Genomic DNA, 22,558 nt, shown 5'->3' on the forward strand with positions numbered 1-22,558 from the left:
CTATAGTGAGATTCCTTCCAAAGTCAAGTTGGAGCCAAAATTGAAACACAGCCTGAGTAGACAGGTATGGAGGCTATTTAGGGGTATTGGATGGTTGCCTCATGTGTGGGCTGATTTGTAACAAGGTGGGGCATCTCTCCAAAGTCAAGTTCAGAGCCATCCCTTTATCTCTCGGTGATCAGTTCTGAGTGCGGTCGTCTGTCTTCCATCTATCAGCAGAGCCGTGTGTCTGGCCGGCCTTGGCCCCAGCTGCCTGCCGTGAACTGTTTATCCTAGCAACTGAGTTGTCGCCAGGGGGAGAAAGCTTTGTGCTATTGTGTACTTGGACCGTTGGTAGAGAGGACTCGATGTAATGAGACTTAAGATTTTAAGGCATTACATGTTTGTGTTTCCTGTTACTTACAGGGTTTTCTACATGTAGGTAAGATGGTCTAGTAGTTTGTTTGTGAGTACCCAAGATACTGTACAACGCTGTAATCCTGACCTTACAGTTGGTTTAACCTAGTTCAACACTAGTAGAGACCTGTTCTATTTCCTGATTTTTAATGGGAGCCAAACCTTGAGCATGTTTAAGAACCCTGCACACTTTTTGATTAGAGTAGGGGTTCATTGATTTTGGGTTAAATCTTCTTTCAAGAAACAGCCAAATTGTCGGTCTAATATTTTTTATTCAAATATTTGGTTGAAGTGCACTGTCAGTAGCATGTATGGTAAGTATTTATGTAAAAAGATTGCCTTTCCTGCTTGTGCATACTCGTGTTAACCAGACTAGTTCTTGGAAATACATGTACATCATAGACCTCTTCCTATCCTTCTATCATCAGATCTTAAGTAATGCTTACACCTTGCCTGTCTTCTCGGTATGCATGTCTTAAGATTACATAAGACTGTGTTTACTTAAAACAGATAAGGAACTGTTGTCATCACTTTGATGAAAATATCAGATAGCACCTCACCTTTCTTAACACTTATCAGGCCGTAAATCCATTCTGTTTATTTGTGGCAAATGTTTTCACATCTGGATAAGGTGTTGTAGTACGTCGTATATTGGGAGCCTGCTATCTGGTTGTATTTTGGGAGCCTAGCTGCTATCTGGTTGAGCAGGTTTGGGCAGTGTCCTTGGTCTAAGCATGTCTTTCAGTCCTGTCATTCATCCAATATTTGAGCAATAAGATAAGGGTGTTGTTTTGTCTGGACGAGATTTTCCCAGAGAACACCCTGCTGTTTCTCTTGGTGGTTGGTCATTGTCTTGAGAGAACGTGGAGGTGTTAGGCGACAGGTGACCTGGTGTGAAAGTCATGTTGAAGGTCGGAGGAGACATTATTGATGTAATGAGGGGTTCTGGGATTGGTCCCCTGACGGTAGTCCTAACAAACCTTGGCATCACACTGGATCTGGTTTCAGATATTTCTGGACACCATAAAACTAAGATCAGCCGAGATTAGGGTAGTCATTGTCTTTTAACTAAATGTTTTCCTACAGTTGACCATGGGTAACATGGATCATGTGTGTTGACCTGTCTGTATTCTATAAAAAGTAGTTGACCAGAGCTAGACCAGGTGAATTTTAGTTCACAAAGTCTTGAGGTCACTGATACCATATTATACTTGATATCATTATCATACTTAATATACTAAGAAACATACTGGTCTTATGTACAACTTCCTATGTATGCATGTTGTAGGAACAAATGAAATAGTCTCTCTACAGTTAGCTGAAAAAGTACAATTCATGTACAGTATATGTGTTTGTTAGGAGTCTTATGGATCTTGAAAATTACTTCAAGAATGTCTCCCTCTGCCTTGCGTCAAACCCTTAGAGGTGCAATCCTTGTGACCTAAGGAATTTTAGACTTAAAAGCCGAGATTTTCTTGTAAGACCTTCTAAAGCATTATCTTCTACGTAAACAGCCTTAATCTTGGCATACCCTCCCACAGCTAAGCAGCGCTAATGCAGCTCACTCAACTCTCTGACCATGGCCGCAATTTATTATGTATCTTGTGGTTCCCTGTCTCTGCTGACAGTTGTCAAGGCTCCCACACACGGGAGTATGTTCCTTATGGCTCAGTTGGGAAAACACTTGGTCCAGATAAGATGCTACAAATGTAGCTGTTTGATTTTTAAGTACAGGACTAAAGAGGAGTTGTCTATGATATGCTATGAGCAAGCTAGAAACATTTTGGAAAACTTGAGTGTCAATTCAGTCCGTTTTGTTACATCTTCAGACGGTGATAAAAAAAAGTTTTGCAAGATTTTGTAATTTAATGAATTAACAGAAATCGAAATCTATCCAACTGGACGGAGGTCCTCTTGGGTTAAAGTTGATGTGGGTAGAAGTTCAAAACAATTACAGGCAGCCAATAGGAACTCAAACAAGCTGAACAATGTTAGGTCTCAGGTTGGTTTTCTGGTTACAATTCAAGTTCGTAACACGTCATAACCTTCCACATGAACTGTTAAAGACTAAATATGTTACCCTGTAACAAACAGCACATAAGAGGTGGCAGTGCCCTGTTTATTTAATGTGGCCTGACTTCCACGTCGTGACTGGTTATGCGCATCATACCGCAGACATTGTCTAAACCAACAGCAGAGAAAAACAGCGGGGAGCGTAGACCCTGAACTTAACCTTGTCCATTCCGTGGTGCGGAAACTGTCTATACGTTCTCTGTTTATTTTCACATGTCAAGTATCATAGTCCCGCCACACTTTTCAAAAAGCAAGGACAAGTTCCATATGCTGGTGTGACAATATTATGTGGGGAAACATTTTTGTTTCTACACATTCCAGAATGTAGTTTTAATAGGCTTTATCTTCATGTGTTTCCAAGGGTGTGTTGAATGAACACTGTACATGTGTGCGTGCAATAGATTGTCCATTGTTAACTTGTGTGGGGCTTTTCTAGAAAAAAAAAACATAGCACTGTTTTGGAAGGACAAGATGGCATACATGTATGTAGACTGAAAAGGAAAAAGAACGCTCTATCTTCCAACCAATGCGGTTGTGAGAGAAATGTCATCAGAAATTTCAGATAAAGTGCTGTCTTGTCCTCCCAGATTTTTTTTGGAAAAGCCCTTTTTTACATTCCCTTCTCTCTGTTTCTCCTGTGTGTCTCCCTTTCATATTTCCCTTTCTGTGTCCATCCTACTCTCCTGATGATGACTCTGCATCAACATGGAACTCCTCCCCAGGCACAGGTGATATACATATATTATGTATATGCCTATCAAGGATTTGCAGTGCTATGCGTAGAAGCAGTCTTATAACATTGGCATGCTTTTGCCTCACACAACAAATCCCCTAAAATAGGTACATTGCAGGCTTATAACATGATAACAGTGGCATGCATTTGCCTTGAAGTTTGACTACAGACTACAGTACCCTGTTTAACCATACTGGAGAGACAAGGGTGTGGAAGGGGTTTGATACTCAGTTTTGTGGTATTGGCATCCTCCTGTCATAGATGACCTGGTGACAGTTTTTCTTGAGCTTGTGAAAGCTGGCTGAATCAATCAATCATCATTCAGGATCTTACAAAATGTATATTCTCAAGCAAAGCAGAGAAAATCTTCCCCTGAAACTTTGTGAAAACTTTGATTCATCAAAGAGAATGATAATCTAAGTATAACACGACTTCTTCTAAATCGAACCCTGAACTCCTTGCTGCTGCTGCCACAACAATGTTTTTCAATTAGCTATGACCCACAGCAAACAGAAGAGTTCAAGGCATGCATGTCAGACAAAGGGAACAGTCAGTGTGATTCCCTTTGCTTGTTGTCAGTTCACAACTGAACAACATTTCATACCAAGCTGTCTGGTGTTGTAAAGGTAAACTTTGCCCATCCATCCATCAAATGGATGTTGGCACAGAACTTCAGAAGAGGGTCTGGGATTGTCATGCATGGAAGTGCAATGTACACTGCCAAAGGACTGGCCTTCCCAAACATCAGTCTAAAACAGGGCAGCTGGAATCCTTTAAAAATTAGCTTATTGTTGTAGAACTTGAACACAAGTTACATTTAACCTTCTTGCAGCTCCCTGCCACCTAACCCTGTAGTCAATGCAAATTTGATGCCAGAAGGCTACCTCAGTACCTTGGCAAGTTGAAAGTTAAATGAAAGCCTACACAGGGTTTGTTGGGTAGTGGGAAGGAAATGAGACCAACATCAACCTGTTTTATGGTTCAGGTTGAAGGAAACACACTGTGAGCTGTACAAAACAGCGATGGATACATGTACAGTACATTTGGAGACCTTCATATTCCTTCAGTCCAGGTGGCTCCTTTTAAAACCACTTCTAATCAGCGTCTTAAACTGTGCCCCTTCCCCTGATTTAAACCTGACCATATCCAGTTGCTTGTTTGCACAGTTAACCAGCTGGTTAGCACTGTTCTCTAATTTTGAGATTGACATGACATTTTAAAATCTGAGTCAGTCTAATGAACCTTCAATGGGAGATTTCCCTGCAATATTCGCTTTGTTTTCTGAGACAACATCCCATACTGAGTGGTCAGGTAGACCCTCAAGGTGCAGTAGGGTCAGGTTTACCAGGGTAAGAATCTAGGTTAATTGAAAGGAAAGTTTGAGGATATTGCTCAGAAAGGACAGTTTTATCCTCGTACAGCCCTACTGACAGTACAAACGTTTTGGAATTAAACATGGATAGCCCAAAGTTTTGATTCCATGAAGCAGTTATAAACCTAAAGGCCAAAATTTGAGCTGAGATAATGCATGGTTGCGTACTGGTCAGAGTTTTGAATCGGATCAACTGGAAGAATGTGTTTATTTTTTAGCCAATTGGGTGTGACCTGAAGGACAACCAAGAAGGCCACCTCCTGGCTTGACCTGTTGAAGAACAGTTGTATGTTACAGATGATGATTTACTGCACATGTCCTAAAGATTGGACTCATTATAGGAGAACTAGTCTCTACCAGACTCAATTGGAGACTAAAAAAACTTTCATCTTTGCAACTTTCCTTCTGGACTTTCTCTTGCAGAATCATAAAGTTCCCTGGGAGATTATTCAATCCGGTCAGACAATTTGTAGATTTTTAAAGCATTCTAAAGGGTCTATTTCTAAGGGTGTATTTCTCGGGATCCATGATGATGATGATGAAAGGGTCTATGAGAAAAACATCAGGAATCTCCTAAGATCCCTTCAAAATGTCAAACATGGAACAGAATCTTCATTCTTATAATTTGTGGATGGACTAGCTATATATTGACTTGTCTATGACTGCAGCTTGTGCTTGTGCCTAAGAGCTGCCAGCCCTGACTGCCTAATGCTTCTTTATTAATGAGAAAAGAAAGCTAGAAGAATGGACAGATAACTGAGAACTCAACACAACTGAGATGTTATAAAATGTAAAGTGAATTTATGGTTTGATAATTAGATGACTTATCCCTAATACATGATGTAATACAAGTCACAGTTCAGTTTTTAACAGTCATGTTATAAGCTACATGCACTACCATGTACTGTACTATTACTGTGCTCTGAAATAAACATTTGACCTATTGATTGATTGATCTTACAGGTGGAAATGCCCTGCCGAACCAGGTGTTCCGGCTGAACTGGTGCTGGATCTCAGTGGAGAAGGACCAGTACACTGTAGACGAGAACACCAAGTACCTGGTCATCAACCTCAACAGGAGGGGCTACCTGGGGGAGACTGCCTTCGTCAGTGAGTCACAATCTTTATTTTATTGTAATACACAGTACATACTTACATACATGAACTTAAAAGCCTATATTTGAGAGATGCAACACTGACAAATACCTTTGAGCAACAGAAGTGCATTGTCAACTATGTGCAGCACTCACTTTAAAAAAAATTCTTTGTGTATAGTTGATTTTCTTATCGAAAGCTGATGTAATTCCAATCAAGTTTTATGATGTATATTACATAAGGCATTATAGTTGTCTTTCTTCAGAGTGAGAAATACAGGGAAAAGTTTCAGATTCTACTTGTTATACAGGATTAATGTTCTTAGAATCAATTATATATCAATTTTTCTTTTCTAGCCATCAATACAGAAGATGGAACAGCTGAGAAGGGGGAGGACTTCACCAGTCGGGCGAACCGGCAGGTCCAGTTCAACCCCGGACAGACGAGCGGCAAGCTGAAGATCCGCATCCTGAAGGACGACACGTACGAGCGGTCGGAAACCTTCACCATCGTGTTGTCGGAGCCCTTCATGGGGGCGCTGGAGTACCCTGATAGGGCTGTGGTGGAAATCACAGATGGGTCTGATGGTCAGTCTGGTTTAAGTATGGTTCTGATGCTCTTAATGTTTCTCTGATACAGTGCATATTTGGAGAGTAGGAAAATGCACCTGATATCAGTGTGCAACATAGTAAAAACAAAATGGCTGAACTTGGTCACCTCTACAGAAATGTCTGAGAAATACTCTTGCTATCCTGCATTATAACCAGGTAGCACTTAAACGTACAGTGAAAAATGGAAACTTCACATCCAGAAATAAGCTTTTGAAATTTGTTGCTTGGCTGTTGTGATGTGTAATGTTATGTAATCTCTAAAATTTGCAAGACTGAAGTGGTGCCATATCACAGATGTTTGAAACACAGACAATACATTAAAGGCCCTATTTTTCACTACATTACATGTTACAGAGTTTACCAAGCTTATAACACAATACCTTGCTCCTGACATCTATCTATACAGAGTCCACAGTGTACATCCCTGATGAGCAGTATGTTGTGGAGGAGGATATCGGGGAGCTGCTCATCCCCATCAAGAGGAAGGGAGACATCAGTAAGGAGCTGATGGTGGTGTGCTCCACAAAACCAGGTATGGAACAGCTCTTATGAACTGAGAATAAGTCTTGCCTTTTCTTATTGTGCTATGAAGACCTTTTCCCTTCAAGTGCTCTGTGTAATTCTAGCCTTGAAAACTGTTACCGGAAGGCTTGGTCTGTTTGGATGACCTGTGGAAAGTCAATATTTAGCCTCAGTATCACCTTTACTCAGACAACTTGTTACCTGCCCATTGTTCACCAGACTGTATTGTTTGAAGCTAAAAGTTCCCACGATAAAATGAGTCACGCATAATAAGCAGGAACATCGGTGTCTTGACCCAAACACTTTGTTTCCGTCGTGTTTAGTCTAAATGATACTTCTCCATAGAAAGGTGCTATTTACTTTTCATTCTTTGTTTCCTTTGCGGTGTTTCCAAGGTCACTATCAAATTTCAAACACACCTCGTTTATAACAACAGAGGATGGATAGTAATTAATGAGTTTACTACACAGTACAACAGGTATCAGTCCAGGTATACTTGTCGGGGACACAGTGTCAGTCTGTTACCAAGAAAACTTGTCAAACTTAAGGAATGGGCGGGGCAAAAAGTTTTGAGTAGCTGGATTAGAAATTTTGAGCAAACAGCATCTTAGAACATTTCAACGAAGTCTTTACAAAAATCTTGTTCCTCTCCTGTGAGTCTGTCAAACCTTTTTAAGCGGCTCGTGCTTGTTTGATCAGCACGTCTTGAATCTTAAGAATAGAGCAACAAATAGAGGTTTAGACAAAACAAACCTTTCACTTGTGGCCCAAACGCTGAAACTGTCAGACCTACAGACTTCATAGTAATGAAGGATAAAGAGACCCAAAGGCTGTTTTTCCTCAAACAATTATCCTATTGTGGTGGAACATACACCACAAGTGACCCTACAATAGCTCACACAGACATTTCTTTGTACTCAATCGTGCAATACATTGCAAAATTTGGTGAATCTGACATAATTGCCTAAAAGGCGGAAATTTTAGTGATATCGGCAAAAAAACTTCTTCCTGTCTTGGTTTATTTCCAGTGACCCACATTAGAGTTCCTTGACACATAGCCAGAAGCAACGAGCTGTCAGAATACTTCCTTTTGGACACAATCTCTATTGCTTGTTTATTAAGTACTATCTTCCAAATCACTTAAGTGGCAAAAGTTCTCTTGTTTCAGCAAATCAAATATTGGATTCAACTTGGGAGGTGTACTTTGAATGACGTTTGATATATAAGAGGTTGTGTCCAGTTCTAGATGAGGTCTAAAAAGCCAACTTTACTGATTAGAGGCAAGGCATATCAGTGGTGCTTTAAAAAAGTTTGTAAAAGTTGCCAAGAATAACATGGGACTCAAGAACTAACAAATCCCAGAGAGCCCACTTAAAGGGAGGCAGTAAAATTTTGAGACTGTGTCCTAAGATTGTGCGTGTGCTGAGAAGGCACTGGACTTGGCCAACAGCCAAAGGAAAGAAGCAAACAATAACTTGTGGAGAGTGCTAAGTATTAGACTGTCCCATGAAATCAGAAGGATTTAGTATGACAAGAAGACGAGTATTTGATCTCCCTTCTTTGTGTAGTGTCCCACCCTTTTGGACTCCCTCCCCCAAATACATCATTACTGGAAGCCATATGTGGTGTACTATCTGAAGACAACTCCCAGCTGTCACATTTTAATTATTGTCCAATTATGGGGTCTGCTAAGTTTCCCTGTAATAAAGATCCACTCTCTGGGTGTTTAAAAACAAATTTGGATCTGATTATTTCTGACCCAGTTAATTTTGGGTCAGTAGACATTGTTACTGCTCTATGTAAATGACCACTTGAGACAATAGGGGATAAAAGAGCACCTGGTGTTTGCATAATTGTTTATCGTTTCTGAATAGGAGACAGAATTGATAATTGATTATAAAGCAGTATTCCAAGTTCGTTTTTGGAACACTAAAATTGGACAGACAAATTTGTGAAAGCTATGCAAACTCTTAGATTTAAAAAAAATGTATTAACAAGATTGGCAACATAAAAGATGTTGCCATGGCGACGGTGGTCTCTGTTAACGTTTTCGTTTTTAGCCCATATGCAAATAAGGACCTCACATAAATCATATCAGTCTATCACCTTCTCTACCAAAATAACACAAGTTGTCCAATGTATGAAAATCTTGTTTTCACAAAAAAAGATACCGTACCATTTCCTCATAAATCATGTAAATGAGGCCCTCTATGCAAGATTTGTTTCTAATAGTGGCCACATTTACTTAACTTCCAAATGGTGCAAAAATGAAATCCCCATCATTTACCACTTTGGATTTATAGTATTTTGTCATTTATTATGCAAATTAAGTATCAATTTGCATAATTGATATCTATCGATATTTATCTCTTTCTCAGTTACGTATGTCATGTGTTTAAGAGTCCTATAATAGAATTCAGCTGATTTATTAACTGTCCCCATTAATTATGCAAATCAAATATTGATTTGCATAATTGGCATATGATTATGTAAATCATCACTTAAGCTATCTACACACCAAAAATTATGATGATCCGTCATCCCCTTCTTGCGTTATTCTCTTTCAAAGTTTGAGTCAAAATCAGTTCCTGCAGTTCCAAAAAAAGCCGCTAGGGGGTCCAAATCTACAGGACATATTTTCCTAACAAAGAGCTATCCACCACTTAAAAATTATGACTATAGCATGTTCAGAAGACGAGATTTGAAAGTGAAAGCTCCCCTGCAGTACCATAGAAAGTCGCTAGGGGGCCCAAAATCCAATCATTACAAAGTCTCCCACAGACCTACCCACCTACAAAATATGAAGACAATACATCCAGGCATTCTTGAGTTATCGTCCCATGGACTTTCACATTCCTGTACAATTCCTAGAATTCTTGCAATCTGCACACAATATAGTCAAAATTTGGCTCGCCCCGGAGGCGTCGCCAAAATTACAACTGAAAGCAAATGTAGCTAATAACAGTGCAATGCAGCAAAACTCCTCATACTTAGTCATAGCGGATGCTCTGGCACTTCTTCTAAACAAACTTTAGGTCTACTGGCTTTGTTCAAATCCTTTGCAGTGTTAAGATAACTGTGGACATGTGTTCTCGGAAGCCCTCTAGGAGAGGCTGTTAGACCAGCATCTATAGAATGTATCTCCTGGCATGCAGATAGTCTCAATACTGGCAAATTTTAATAAAGTCACTTGGCAGAAAATTCAAATTGTGTACTGGAGCATTTGCCCTGCTGATGACTTAAGACGGAAATGGAGTGTATGACAGACATACTTCATGGAAAAACAGTACATTGTGGGAAGACTAAGGATAGTGGTGGCTGATTGACAGTGATTTGCAGGCTGACGTTCGGTGCTACCACACACTAAATCCAGCATCGCCGACTAAGTAGAGCTGGCTGTGTCATGTAACCACCATGGTCGGATTTCTGGCAGAGTTTGTCCTTCACTGGAAGTCAACCAGACAGAACTTGAGCTTGAGTTTGTTCCCACCACTCTGAGACTTTTAATTGGCTTGGTATTGAACTGAAGGTCTCTGAGTGATTCACTCTAAAGGAGAGAAATTATCTTCAGACATTATTGTTCCAAACTAACTGTCAAAAATTATGGCAACCAATGGTTACAAGTTCCATTTCCAATTCCATTGCAATTCAAAATTTATCACTAAATTTATTTTCACAATGAAGGCAAAAGAAGTATTGTTATATCATTTCATGGATAGGCAACCATAGATCAGACATTATGAAATGAAATGCTTAAGAAATATGGTCATTCGACTTAAGCTTAGCAGCTGAATAGGACTACAGTCAGCACTGAATAAAGAAAATTGTTTTATCTTGACCAGTTTAAAAGTGGGGGGTATGGTACTGTATGTCTATCCAATTTCATGGCTGTTTGACTGTCTGGACTTCAGACCAGCCCACCTGCAATTTGTCTCACATAAACCACCCTCTTTGGAAGGTGTAGAATTTCCAAAGCAGGTTTTAGCAACTCTAACAAACTGTACTCTTCCAGCTATGACAGAAATGCCAGACAAATGTCCCTGAAAATCCACATGGTCAAGCATCTAAATGTGGATCATTTATTGCAGTGCAAAAGTGGGTAAAGTGTTCTTCTGACAGTTTTTTCCAATGCGTAATGCTCAACAATTGTGCTGTGGCCTTTCATGGAAGAAACTGCATTTTTTCCCCCGTGGGAACCATGTCATTGCAGCACCCAATGTTGCTGACTGATGGCATAAGTAGTGGTGAGCCACTTTCCCTCAAAGTTAACTCCCAACCATGGTCGTAAGTTGTTCACAGAAGGAGACAAACCCCAGGGCACTGCCATTGTTTACCATTTGTTTGGAAAAAGAACAAACTGGTACTTTGGCTTCCCCTTTTTCTTGAGCTGTTTGTTTGAGACTTTGAAGTTTGTTGAGTGATGTGTTTTTTTTTTGGATTGACAAAAATGTGCTGAACACTGAAACACTGTAAGCATGGTGATGTCCTAACCATGTAGGCCAACTGTGGGAACAGAAGTCATGTAATTTAAGTTGGTTTTATCCATTCATTTTCCCAAGTACTTTTTACATCAGGGCAAATTGCGAAACAAATAAGGAAGGGTGGCACGTTTTTTTCTAATGTTTAGACATTATAGTTGCAAAAATCGCTCCAAATTTTTTACTTATTATAGAAGTCATACGAAATGTCTGCTTCACAAGCTTGCTTCAATGGGTCATTCTTTAACTTTTCAGTATTTGCAAAGTATGAAAAAAGCTGTGATGTTGAAAACGTTTTAATAATGTGGGCCCTCTTCCCATAGACTGCACTCATGATCATCAGACCTGTTAGAATAACTGGTTCTATGGAGGAAAATGAAATACAATTGAAGGGCAAACAGTGCGTGATGGCATGCAGAGATATCACATGCATACCAGCACTTGCTTTAACCTCCACCAACCCCACAGCAGTTATACTAAACTGATCACTGCTAAAAAGCCAAAACAAATCACGTAGGCAATCAGTCCAATCTGACTCCCTTGACTTTGAAGGTGACTGCAGGTGCCATTCAGCCCTCCAGATGTATCAAATCTGACACCTAAGCATATCTAACATGGCTCAGATTTGGAATAAAACACACAGCTATTGTTAGAGAATTTTCCTCAAGTGCAAGGTTAAATTCCTTTCTAAATGAAACACATGCCTTGAGGGCAATTTTCAGTTTTTATGTAGAATAACCAGATTAGTAACTCATACGACCTTGCAGAACCTTGTCAGACTTGATGGGAAGGTAATACTTTTGTGCTGATCCCAAACGCTGTGCCTGTGTGTGTGGTAGAGCAGCAAGGGGCTTACAAAGTTCGTCCAAGTTCATGAAAATAATGTTGATTCTGTTAGGTACTGGGTAGGCCACACCACTACAGAGGATGTCATTGCTGTTTGAAAATAAAACAAGAAATCAAGAAAAGGGCCAAAATTAAACATGCGTTTTTGAGTCAGCGGCTTCAAGTCGACTCAACTCAAGCAGACTCCAAGTCGATTCAGTAACTTGGAGGAGACTCAGAAAATGCGTGTGTAAATTGGGTCAAAAAGCTCTGATGGGACAATATGTGAAACAGGGGGCAGCAAATCAAGAGGATGCTGTGAAAGGAGAAAAAGAAATGTATCCTCCTTTTGAAGTTCATCAAACTCATATCGATTGATAAAGATCTTCATTCTGTTCTTTCTTTGGTCATTTGAACACCATAAAAGAAGTGCCTTACCAAAAAGTAATTGACTATACATTGTACATTTGTATACTTATGCCAAAACTCTGTATTGAAATAGAATTTGGAGAATTTTGTTAAGATATACCGATGATGAAGGGCATTATAGTTTACTATTTCCGTGAAACACAAACCTGCTATTGTGTATCACGTTTTATTGAACAGACCACAGTCTGAGCCATGTTATGAGTTAATTGGGCTGTTGTCCCTGCCCCCTAACCTGAAGCGGAATAACTTGGGATGATGTTACCAGCAGTAAATTTTGCAATTATACAAGAAAAGATCGTAATCAGCCTTGACTTTGTTTATGGTGCCCTCTTGACTTGAGTGAGAAATTACATACTAGGTTTCTAATTATGTCCGACAAAAGAGTCCAGACAGTATCCAAGGTGTCACCTACATGTGTTTCACATGTACAACTGATAAACTCTCATAACTCTATAACGAGCATTTGAACATTACAAAAGGAATCTGATGTACATATAACATTGATCTGATATGATATGATTGACATTAACATGCTCCCTGCTAAGGGTCACACTAACTTGCATTGTCACACTAGTACATCAACAAGAAGTTGGGTTGAATTTGCACCAGCTGACTCAAGAGATCAGACACATTTTGCTCCCTATCACGGTCTGAGACAAACCTTATGCAATGTACAAAACCTTCCCTATGCCAAAAAAGTAACAGGAAATTAGATGGAATGCTTTTGCCAGTAAGGGCTACCTTTGTCCTTGCGGAGATCTCCTTAACGTTATAAAGTTACAAATGTTATAAGCACATTACTTGTCTTGGTTGTGCAGTTACGCATCAGGAAGAATTGTGAACAAGGCTCCAAAAGTGATTGTCTCATTATTTTGTCTATAAAAACCCCTCCCTGAAGAAGAGATAAGTTACAATAGACATGTAATCCCCTTCATCCTCCAAAAATTGTTTTGGGAACTTTCTGTATACATTAAACCTGTGTATACTGGTTACTGTGCATTCCATCTGTTCATCACTTGCCATGACCAGTGAAAGATTAGCTTTTCAGTAACCTAAACTAGTTTACTATGACATAAAGATGAAACATTTTTGTGCCTTCCCCCACAGACACGGCCACAGGCACCACACCCACCACGGTCCTGTCCTACTCAGACTACATCAGCCGTCCCGAGGACCACAACTCTGTCATCAGGTTTGACCAGGGGGAGGATGAGAAGTTCTGTCGCATCGTCATCATCGATGATTCACTGTATGAGGAGGAGGAATCCTTCCAGGTGTGTGAGCAAGTCACTGTTTAGATGTTTGTCCCTTTTGAACGTGTGGTACTTTTCAGACACTAAAGAAATAGGCAAAAGACGAGGTGAATTGATTATGGTATTTGACCATAATTCTGGTTTTCAACCAAATCTACAGTGTTAGCGGTACTTACAAATGAGACCTTGAATGTTAACCCTCAGCCTGCTAAGGTAGCCATTTGGCACCAAATTTGTATTGGTTACCAGGTTAGCAGGGAGATTTAGGTTAAACCCTGATATGATGTTTTGTAACATTTTGATGCAAAGGGCGATTAAAAGTGAAACAATCCCCTATTACCTCCCGCATTTTTTTGTACATCTATCTTTAAAGTACTTTCCCAATAGGGTCAAAACCTCTCACAGTAAGTACAGATTAAAGCATTCCCATACATGTAACTTGCTCATATTATAAGCAATATATTTTTATATTCATCACCCTACAGGTAGTTCTGAGCATGCCCATGGGTGGTCGGATCGGGGAGGAGTTCGGTGCTACTGAGGTTGTGATTGCCCCTGACGCTGATGACGGTAGGACATCACCATTCAACCTCCTAGAAGGAACACTTGATAGGAATTATGAATATAGCTGACATCCTGCTGTAGCTTATAAAGGACCCATATGATGGCTTGGTCAAATTTCTGTGCTATATAAGTTGTGGTTGGATCCTATCTTGGAGAGTTGATATGGTTAACTTTCTCCTATATCATTGGCACCCATCTTTCAGGAATTGAATTTTGATCATGTTTTGTAAGCTCAGAAAAATATCTCTCAGAGTCAGAAGAAGAGAACAAACTGCTTATCCCTCATCACCAGCTCTGCTTGGATAGCCTGCACGTGGTAGAGTGTTCAAGGTTTGTTTTCTCAGACGTATGGTTGAGCCATGCATTTCCTTTGTGGGATTTCTCCAGGTTTGGTCGTGGTCCAGCACCATATGTTCCACAGGTGTTCCGTCATTGTTTTATACAAAGGTAATGAGGTAATCAGCCAGCTTTAACACGAGATTGACTTTTGGTATCCTTTGACCACCTTAAGTCATCAGATAGACCACCTAGCATCCACTACTTCCCTTTGAGGAACAGGAAGACTGTCTAAAAAGACTTATTGATCAATTATCGTTTCATCTTTGTTTTGTATTGTATAATTGTAATTTAAAAAGTGGGTTTAAACATCAGACTAAAAGATTCCAAATGTTTGCAGGAAAGCAAATCCCAAAATGGCAGCTATTGAAATTGCCCAACATTGTCTGACTGGCCATGCTTTTTGGTAGTTGGTTTGAGTGCAGAATTTGGCTTATTGGTCCGCTAATTCTTTAAGATTTATTTTAAAAATAACAGCAGTTCGTGATTGTATCCTGTTAAAAGAAAATGTAAGGTATTATATATCTATAAACACCTAAAAATCTTTGAGTTCCTAACATGCGTTCATCTGAACTGCAGATAGCAATAATGATGTGATGGAAATCCCTCTAACACCCCTAATCCAGCAGATCAGGCCCTGACATCCGATTGGGATCCATAACTGTCATATCAGTACCTATATATGGCCAGGTGTGAAAAGTCACGACCCTAAAATTTCCCCAATTATTTGCAATCATTCAACATTCTCGCTTAATTGACCCATCAAAATTTCTTGTCTAAAATTTGCATGTTCAAAATTTACTTGTCTAGACAGAAAGACTTTGTGGATATCCTGGGCTTCATGGTTATAATCCAACATCTGGGTTTGATTGCTACTTGAATGGTTATGAGTTCCCCTGCAGAAAGACTGTTATGTAATCCTAGAGGTTCTGGATTTGTCCTAAACTCTTGAGAAAGCCCTTCCTACAATGCCAAAGGACACCTAACCTCAAACAGCTTGCTGCAGGACCCAAATGTTGCACCTGTACAGAATGTGTCAACTCAGTTGCCTGTTAAGGATCACAAAGATCCGCCAGCTGTCACTGTACCATTGCAATGTTGTATATACATGTAAGACTTACTTCATCATGTTTATCCATAATGTAACAGTTGAGAAAAAGTTAAAAGGTGCATTGTACTTTTATATGTACATGTAAGTTGTTTAATTGAAAATTGTAACACTTTCTAAACCACAAGCAAGCTTCTGGTACACTTGCTATGAACACAAGCACAACTATTCAAATACAATTTTCTTTCACGTTTTCTTTCATATCCTAAATGTTACAAAAAAAATCAAAATATTTCGACATTACTCTGTGGTAGATTAAGAGTAGGTATGTTTGTCTCTTAAACTGGCATGACAAAGATTTACTGCTAAGGGCACTCAGGTACAAATTTTGCATGCCGCCCCCCATATGGACACATTTCCTCAATCTGTCATCCTGCTTGAACCCCAGGACTCACCTTTCCCACCTCTGTCCAGCCAATATTTATCCAATTTAGGTAATATTTATCCAATCAGAGCACTTCCTGTCCATGACCCCCGGGTGGTTTAAACAGAGAGGCATGTGTGGTGCAGACATGACCGACCCTAATCCTGACTTTCCTCACAAAGTGAAACCTCTGCTGCGATGAGATCTCACTCGCCAGACCTCGACTTGTCTGTGCTAACTTTCATTCACCAAACACAGCAATCAAAGAACTGTGAAATGTGTAAGAGGGATATTTACAGGCCATGAGTTTGTGGTCAACTTTGAAGATAGATTTGTACTATGTGCATTGATCAGGAAATGTTTGTAGTACATGTATCAAATCGGGGCAGTTTTTCAGGCTTGGGGCTCTCAAAATTCATGAACATGATATAGCATATAATATTATGCATTTTTCTAAAGATAATCTATTGTGAGGATATGTTTGCAGCTAAGAGTTGACCATCACTCAAAGATCCTTTTAGAACATGGAACGTTGTGTGTTTTGAAGTCCTTGTAGGCAACAAAGACTTATGGTAATGTTGACATTGCCAAGATTTATACAACAAACCCTGCTAGGAACTACCATTTTTTCATTGTGGTTGCAAGTTCCAAATGTTAGAATCATGCTCATAGTAGGTCGGATCAAGGTGCTGATTTCTGAATGGATGCTGCCTAACCCTGTAAGCAAATGAATACAGTTTAAGAACGAAAGGCTGTACCTCAGCAGGGGGAGGGTTAAGTGGAAGAAGATCAGATCCAGCACAGTCACATTCTTATATGAAAACTTATACTTGATAATGAAAAGGAATACTTAAGTTTAAACAAGATTTTGTAATTGCAATTAACCTCATATCGAACACTGTGCATTTGTAATTGCATTCATCTCAAAATGTTTGAATGCCCCCAATCACTTAATTAAAACATAAAGAACTGATTCTGTAATAATAAACACATGTCAGTTCTTGGCATTTCTCAAGTCACAGCTTAGACTGTGGAGACTCTGTGTAAGAAAGATTATCCTCAGTTTCCTGTGAGCATCCTTTGGTCTTCCTTAGCTTAGCATTCCGCCCACTTAAGAAAGCAGCATCACTTTCAATAACCTTCACTGCTCCAATTCAATTAGGAGGGGATGTTTTTTGATCGGAGATTCCCAAGGTCAATGTTTCCAAAGATCAAATTTCTCCCAGTGTCACTTGCACCTCTTTCCTTGAAAGTCGTCTTGACAGTTGTTAACAAAAACAGTTTTAAGAACTGCTGCCCAAAGTGCAATGTTGAGCTTTTTTCCAGTCCAAGAATTGTCTAGACAAACTTAAGGGAATGTTTGGTGAAATAATAAACATTCTTGGTACATTGTGTTACATTCACTCCAGTCTTGGGGCTTGAGGTGCATTAAGTTCATTGGTGTGTGTTTGGCAGAAAACAGCTGGGTGAAGACATGTGGCTATGTGTGGGGGCTTTTTGTTGGAGATTGTGATGAAATGGAAATACACCACAAAATACTTTATTTGTGATGAAAGTTATGTCCAAGAAGTTGTACTTGAGCTATTGTAGAATGGAACCCATCAACCATGGATGATGGAAAGGTTTGACTTCAAAAGTTACGATCTCAAACCATTTACTACAGAATGGCATAGCTGTACGGACTTTGCACACAAAAAAACTTTCATATGGGATATGTCTGCCAGAACTAGTGGAAACTTGTTCAAAGTTGGCATGAATTGTAGGTCTTTCAAACAAGATCTCCAATTTCAGGTACTTGTGTCTTGGGCAAGTTCCATACAACACACAGGTGTTGTCACACCTCTTTCATGTTTGTTTCCCTTTTGTCAAAATATCGTAAATGTTTCCTTTAACGTTGACACCATACAGAGTGGCTGCAATTTGATATATGTATGTATAAACAATAAACAGTCATAGGTGTACCAAACATACACCATTTGTAAGGAGTAGTGTCATACATTTCTTCTGAGGAAATATTTTGTTTCAAACTTACAAACCAACATTGTTTACCTTAAATATTATTTAAAAGTAATGGAAAAATGTATTTGATTTGCAAATCAATCTTGATGTTAACATCTGACAGATATCCTCATCTAAGGTCTTCGGATTGTGTATATTTTCTCGTTGGATTCAGGGTCGCCAGTTCATGCTCCATCTAATGTCCTTCATGAAGAATTTTTCCAATGTACACAAAGTTCTTCCCCCAAACCTGTGCACCATCTGTCCTCTATCTGACCCTGTGGGGTGAAGACAGTAGTAAATGTAAAAATGTTTTCTGAAAACAAAAATTTGTTCTGGTAAGTTGGTGAGGACTGATTACAAATATTCAACCCATAACTACAATATATATTATAATGTGCCTGCTATGAAAAAAATGGCATCTTGAAGGCTTTATGAAGCTTCGAAGGCTTTGTAAAGAAACAGATAGCTTTTTTTTCTGATCATCTTCTGGGAAAGGTTTACCAGAAACAGTCGGAATATACAGATACAGAAGTGTGAACATTCCCCTCTCTCCATTCCCATTCAGAATGTTTTGGTTGTAAATGAAACTCAAGTGCAGTGAGGAAAAATGAACATCAGAGCCTGTTTAATCTGAAAATTTCCAGATGAGAACAGGGAAAGTCCGTCTTTCCCACCAGTTGTTGGGAAACAAATCTCTTCACTTAGAAATATTGCAGTGAGACAAGATAGATGCAAGGACTGTGGAAGTACTTCAGAATGTCATCAGGCATGTCTGCTTATAAAATTGATGACAGACATTAGAGGCAGTCCAAACGATTTCCCTGGTTCAGCTGGTTTCTTGTGTAGATTGCTAGATTTATGATCCTTTAAAGTTTCATCCACAAATTTGAAAGTGAATTGCATCATTGTTCTGCCCTGTGGTTGGCCATACGTTACTTCACTTCACAAAATGAACATGCCAAATGAACAATGATGCATTGATAATGACATAAGACAACTTACAGCAACTCAGTTGAAGTAAACAATGTTGAGGCACCTCGTAACTTCTGAACTCAGTGGAAGTCAAAACAGCTGAGGCATTTGTCTTTTAACATCAATATTTTACGACCGAGGCTTCTGAAAGGCAAATGACTCCATGTAGAGCAATCCCAGAGTCATCAGCAGTGTTTTGAGAGGGAGTTGTATTGAGAACAGGCCTCCCTCAGACACTTATCTGCACCCTGGATCAGCATGCCTTTCTTATCTCCAAGTTTATATACAGGAGGCAGGCAACTTATAAGGGAAGGGCAAGGTGAAATTCAACAACTGTTTTGAATACTTGGAACTGATTGGGAAAGTTAGCTGCCAGTAAACTTACTGTAATGATAGTTTCAGTCAGTGTAACTGTTTGTTGTTGTTTTATAATGATTTTGACAAACAGTTAGTTCCTTCAGGAAGGCCCTACATGTTTGTAGGTAGTGGTGCGGATCGGTCCGGCCGGACCGGTTCCGGACTTGTAAAACGTTTAGGTTCAAGTCCAAAAAAACCTAAACGTCTGGAAACAAGTCCGGACTTGAAAAAAAATTTTCTCACTCATACACTCCTTTTTGTTTTAAACCATCTTAAACCTTCCTTAAATCGTGAAATTTGCACTAGAAAAATATTGAAACATTGCTGTTTTTGTGTTTATAACTGAACTTTTGTGTTAATTACTGACTGTATATAATTCCGTATATATAGTTTTCAAATTACATGTAAAATATCTGCCAATATGCAATTTTACATGTAACACGAAAAAAAATTCCAAAATTATTGTTCAGGTCCGGACTTTCAAGTCCGGACCTGAACCTAAACCTCTGGACTCGAGTCCGAACCTAAACCTAAACTCGGGTTTAGATCCACACCACTATTTGTAGGTCAACAGATCAGGTTCTTTATCTCCAGACTGACCATGGAATGGGTCCATTTTAGAGTCGTTATTATGGCCAATAGTGGTGCAAACCGCTCATAAACAGAACCACACACATTTATGACTGAAAGACAAGAACCTATGCATCTCCATGAACTGTCAGTCAATAGTGACAAAAAATCTATGTTTTTACAAATTAATCCCACTCATACTATAGATCTACAATGTATGTACCTAAAGGAAATCTAGAGTTATGGTTGATATGCACATAGAAATAAGACAGAAATTGCTGACTGGCAGTCAGATCCCCCCCCCCCCCCCATTCTCAAGCCACCTGTTGATACTGTACTGGAATGTCACAGTTTGGTAAGGGCGTTGAATCAGTCTTCCTGGTTGCATAATCCTGTAGCAGTACATAACATGTACATGTTTATTTTTGGCTCAAAAGGGACCAACTTCGCCAAGTCTGGAAAGTTGCAGTCTAGCCCAGTCAGATTACATGTTATACCAGCTAACAAAGAATGCAAGCTAAAAAGGATTAGCTCGCTGATAAGTCATGTTTTAGAGGTTTGCTTGTAGTTTTGTAGAACATCAAAGGCTTGATTCTTGCCCCTGCTGCTATATTTGTCTTCGCTTGTGGAACAGGTCAAACTTAGTTATCGTTAGAAGTTGCTGATGTCTGTGTGTCCATGAGTTTGAGCTGTTTTGACTGTCCATCAGATAATGCACATAGCATCGCTGGCAGTGATAATGGCTTCAGTTGTGGAGTTGCAAGTGATATCAGCGGACATCTCAGGCGTGTGCACCACTCATTTGGCGCTGGGGGGCAGGGCCGGTCTAATTTCATCACTTGGTTGTTGGACATGAAAACTAAAAACAGAAGTAAGGCATGGTTGGCAGAAAATGTTGATATCACTTACTGACTATGTTTGATACTGTGGTTCACTTGATCATCATGGTTGACCACATAGAAGCTCAATGGTCCAAGTGAAATGGGAAGACCTACACTGGACCAAAACACAATCTGCCTCTGGAATTTGTTTACAACAAAATATCTTCTATAATTTATTTGCAATGTTAACTGTTACAACAACCTTAAAGTCTTTAAGTGTTGGGAACAAAACATACATTTAGAAAACTGTCTCTAGAAATTGTCAATCTGTTGGTGTTTCTTGAGTTTAAACACTTTAACTAAAAATAGTATGTGAAAAATGTTTAAGAAAAACATGTATACAAACAGAGGGGTTTAGAAGCGGATTACCACAAGGTGCCATATGATACAAAGCATCTTACTATTGTAGCATATTCTTTATACAATGTCCTAAGGTTTGTAAAAAATGGGGAAAGGAGAAGTTTCTATGAACCCTGTCAAAAAAATTTCAGTTTTTGAGCAGTAAAAATATTGCTCCTCGTACATGTCACCCTTATGTTGATGCTAAGTAATTGTTTGTTTGTATATGTTTACATGTTGACGTCCCCTGAGGGTTGGTAGGTAGACACCCTGGCTGCCTGTGGCTCCAGTAGACTAGGCCTGACAGGAAACATGGCCTCTCCAGTTATTGTGATAGGAGAGCTGAGGGTACTTGAAATTTTCTATCTTCAATTGACCAAGTGGACTTCTGTTAGTGCTGCGTGCTTGACCTAATTCCTTTGTCCACACACGAAGGCCTGCTCAAGTAAGTTCAGGACACCAAAATGACAAAATAGGAGAAGAAAAGTTGAATTGGTGGGAATGACTTATGAAAACCTTTTGGAATTTAAGCCTTTTTAATTAACATAAGATTTGGTTTTCAGTAACTGTCCGGACTAGACAGGTTTTTCCACCAATCCCCCAAACTCTTGATATTGTTGAAGAAACTGGAAGATTTTTGTCGGCTTTGCATCCAATTTTTTGTTTTCCGCTTTTAGTCCTATCTTGGCTCTAAACTCAAAGACAGTCCCTCATTGTGGTTGTAATGTTAACCTATTGGCACTGATTCCTTAGATACAAGTACATCAAAGGTCCTTCAAGTCTTTATCAAACTGAGTAACGTCAGTGTGATAAGTTCAGCCTGTGGTGGAAGGTGACAGCCAAGGCCTTGTTTCCTGTTTAAGTTAAGAAATTGTCACTTAAGAAAGTGCCACAGATAACCCTTCCCTGACTTCCTGAAAGGGCTGATATCTGGTGCAGCACAGACATCAGTATGCCCGGCTCATTAGCGCAATTAACACAGTTAATGAATCTTTAGACAGCCTTCTCTGTTTGGAGGAAGTTTGCTTATCACAATGCACACAGTTGTGATTGGACAATGGGAGGAAGGCAAACCAGTGTTTGGTAGTTTGTGCCATCAGGAGTACTTCATCTTCCATTCTGTGAAAGGTCAGACGTGTCACCTGACCCACATCTCTGGATACTGCAGGTCATGTATGGTTCACGTGCTGGAGATACAAGGAGAACATTTCTCTTGCTGTTGTGAAACTATTTTGGGCACCTCAGAGGCACCTACCTTGTAGACAAATTGTCAACATTG

At 39.5% G+C, this 22,558-nt stretch overlaps 1 protein-coding gene across 1 annotated transcript in view; it reads left to right on the plus strand.

Moving 5' to 3' along the window:
• The window catches only part of LOC136436668 (FRAS1-related extracellular matrix protein 2-like), a 121,178-nt gene that overhangs the window by 82,235 nt on the left and 16,385 nt on the right, over positions 1-22,558 (plus strand). The window contains exons 4-8 of the mRNA XM_066430849.1: positions 5,538-5,684; positions 6,026-6,256; positions 6,687-6,812; positions 13,642-13,808; positions 14,273-14,357. Of these exons, the coding sequence (XP_066286946.1) occupies positions 5,538-5,684; positions 6,026-6,256; positions 6,687-6,812; positions 13,642-13,808; positions 14,273-14,357 (756 nt within the window). The remainder of the gene's footprint in view (positions 1-5,537; positions 5,685-6,025; positions 6,257-6,686; positions 6,813-13,641; positions 13,809-14,272; positions 14,358-22,558) is intronic.

This window comes from Branchiostoma lanceolatum, chromosome 6 (genome assembly GCF_035083965.1).
Source record: "Branchiostoma lanceolatum isolate klBraLanc5 chromosome 6, klBraLanc5.hap2, whole genome shotgun sequence".
Lineage (NCBI taxonomy): Eukaryota > Metazoa > Chordata > Leptocardii > Amphioxiformes > Branchiostomatidae > Branchiostoma > Branchiostoma lanceolatum.